The following is a 2114-nucleotide window of genomic DNA, read 5'->3' as shown; positions in this document are numbered from 1 at the left end:
ATGAGCAACGGCACACTAGCAAGCTTCCTCTTTGGGGAGTCAAAGCTAAACTGGCACTGCAGAAAGCAAATTGCCTTGGGAATTGCAAGAGGGCTCTTGTATTTGCACGAAGACTGCAGCAGCCAGATTATACATTGTGACATCAAGCCTGAGAACGTTCTTCTAGATGACACGTTCACAGCAAGAATTGCGGAGTTTGGATTAGCCAAGCTTTTGAGGACGGATCAAACTCGAACCATCACTGCAATCAGGGGAACAAGAGGTTATGTGGCCCCTGAATGGTTCAAAGCCTTGCCTATCACTGTTAAGGTGGATGTTTACAGCTATGGAATTTTGTTGTTGGAGATTATCTGCTGTAGGAAGAATTTTGAAGCGGAGGCAACCAATGAAAATGAGATGATATTAGCTGATTGGGCATATGATTGCTATAACCAAAGAAAGCTCCATTTGCTACTGGACAGTGATGAAGAAGCAATGGATGACATGAGGAAGATGGAGAAGTGTGTGATGACTGCATTATGGTGCATTCAACAGGATCCATCGCTTATGGTGCATTATGGACAATTGCCACATCAATAACTAGTGGAGATTATATGATGAACAGATGTTTGGTTCAAAAGTTAGAGACCTGAATAAGTTTCTAGAGCAAACATACGAAAGTGCAGAGAAATGTCTGAAAACGAACTACTATGGAATCAAGCAAATGAGCAAAGCACTTATTCGACTTCTGCAAAAGTCTGATTCACCGAAAATGGTCAATGTCTCTTCCAACATAGGACGGTTAAAGGTACAAAACTGGATTCAGCTCCTTAATTAAGGCAATTATATTTGGGAAAATTCCTTTGATTGGAGAACAATTTTCTTTGGAATAATGCTACATGGACCACATTCTTGTATTGTATACACTATGTATCACATCACTAATACGTACAGATAATATTAAGCCATATTGGACGTGTATTGCATTAGTACTAATGTCGTCTACATGGTTTTCAAAAGTTCCAAACCCAAGGCGGCCTACGTACTTTTTATGTATTTAATTACTATAAGACAAGTATTAACTTGGTACACATTATTGTCTAGATGTTTACTGTTGGCTCTGTCCTTAGTGATGTAACACCGGAAGCGGTGCATGAATGTGATCAAAATTGACATATAATTTATAATTTTTTTTGTAACATTCACATGTTCGTATATGTTCCAGCTTCTTACGCATCAGAAAGCAAGGGATGAGCTAGGAGATGTCGAAGGCCTCACCGAAGAGAAAGTGGACAAGGTTGTCGAGGAATTTCTGACGGATGCGAAAGAGAATTTGGTCGAAACTAATGGCTGGCCTATAAACTTCTCTGCTTACAATGTGTCCAAGGCAGCCTTGAATGCTTACACCAGAGTTCTGGCAAAGAATCACCCCAATATTGCAATCAATGCAGTTGGTCCCGGCTACACTAGCACTGACTTGAACTTCAATCTTGGTGGCCACTCTGTTGAAGAAGGTGCAAAGGGTCCTGTTAAGCTGGCCTTGAGCCCTGAAGGTGGACCTTCTGGCCTCTATTTTGACCAGCTTGAAGTCTCATCCTTCTGAATGAAAACGTATATCCAAGTATCTATATGTTATATATAATAAAGATTAAAGAAGACACAGATAGTCTCTTTAAAATTGGGAAATTATATTGTTCTAAATACCAACATATGTCACTAGAATTATGCATTACTTCATATGCAGGAGTTTCTGGAGCACAGTCACTGCAGAATAAATCCATAGAACTTGCACTATGATTTACATTCCTCAAGTTTTAGTGATATAAAACTGGAGCACTCAAAGACTAATGGAAGTGCAGAGAATTGTCTGAAAACGAACAGTATTGTGGAATGAAGCAAGTGTGGAAAGCACTTCTGCACCGATCTGATTCAATCTTCAAGAAGAGAGACTCTTCGAGAAACTAGACTTCTACATGAATCGCATTTGTTATCAAATTATTGGCGTCGATTCTATCTTTTACCGGTCTAAAGTTTCTGGTCTTTGGTGCTGTATGTGTTCGAGCTACGTACTTTGAAATCATAAAGCAAAAGGAGATGGGAGCTAGGATATCGATCACCTTTTGGCTTCTGAGGAA

At 39.7% G+C, this 2114-nt stretch overlaps 1 protein-coding gene across 1 annotated transcript; it reads left to right on the top strand.

Moving 5' to 3' along the window:
• On the top strand, positions 1–2114 carry LOC133744855 (G-type lectin S-receptor-like serine/threonine-protein kinase LECRK2). Its single transcript, XM_062172885.1, has 3 exons — positions 1–549; positions 605–787; positions 1205–2114. Exons 1-3 carry the CDS (start codon positions 1–3, stop codon positions 1580–1582), a joined length of 1110 nt encoding a protein of 369 aa, XP_062028869.1. The 3' UTR covers positions 1583–2114.

The sequence above is a fragment of the Rosa rugosa genome, chromosome 4, assembly GCF_958449725.1.
Source record: "Rosa rugosa chromosome 4, drRosRugo1.1, whole genome shotgun sequence".
Lineage (NCBI taxonomy): Eukaryota > Viridiplantae > Streptophyta > Magnoliopsida > Rosales > Rosaceae > Rosa > Rosa rugosa.
The sequence above is the reverse complement of the archived record's forward strand: the minus strand, read 5'-3'. Positions and strand labels throughout refer to the sequence as shown.

Excerpts from the sequence above, each read along its gene's own strand:
- LOC133744855 (XM_062172885.1), top strand. The coding sequence starts at position 1 with ATGAGCAACGGCACACTAGCAAGCTTCCTCTTTGGGGAGTCAAAGCTA. Across the intron at positions 550-604 it reads AACAGGATCCATCGCTTATG|ATGTTTGGTTCAAAAGTTAG; the intron begins GTGCATTATGGA and ends TATGATGAACAG. Across the intron at positions 788-1,204 it reads CCAACATAGGACGGTTAAAG|CTTCTTACGCATCAGAAAGC; the intron begins GTACAAAACTGG and ends TATATGTTCCAG.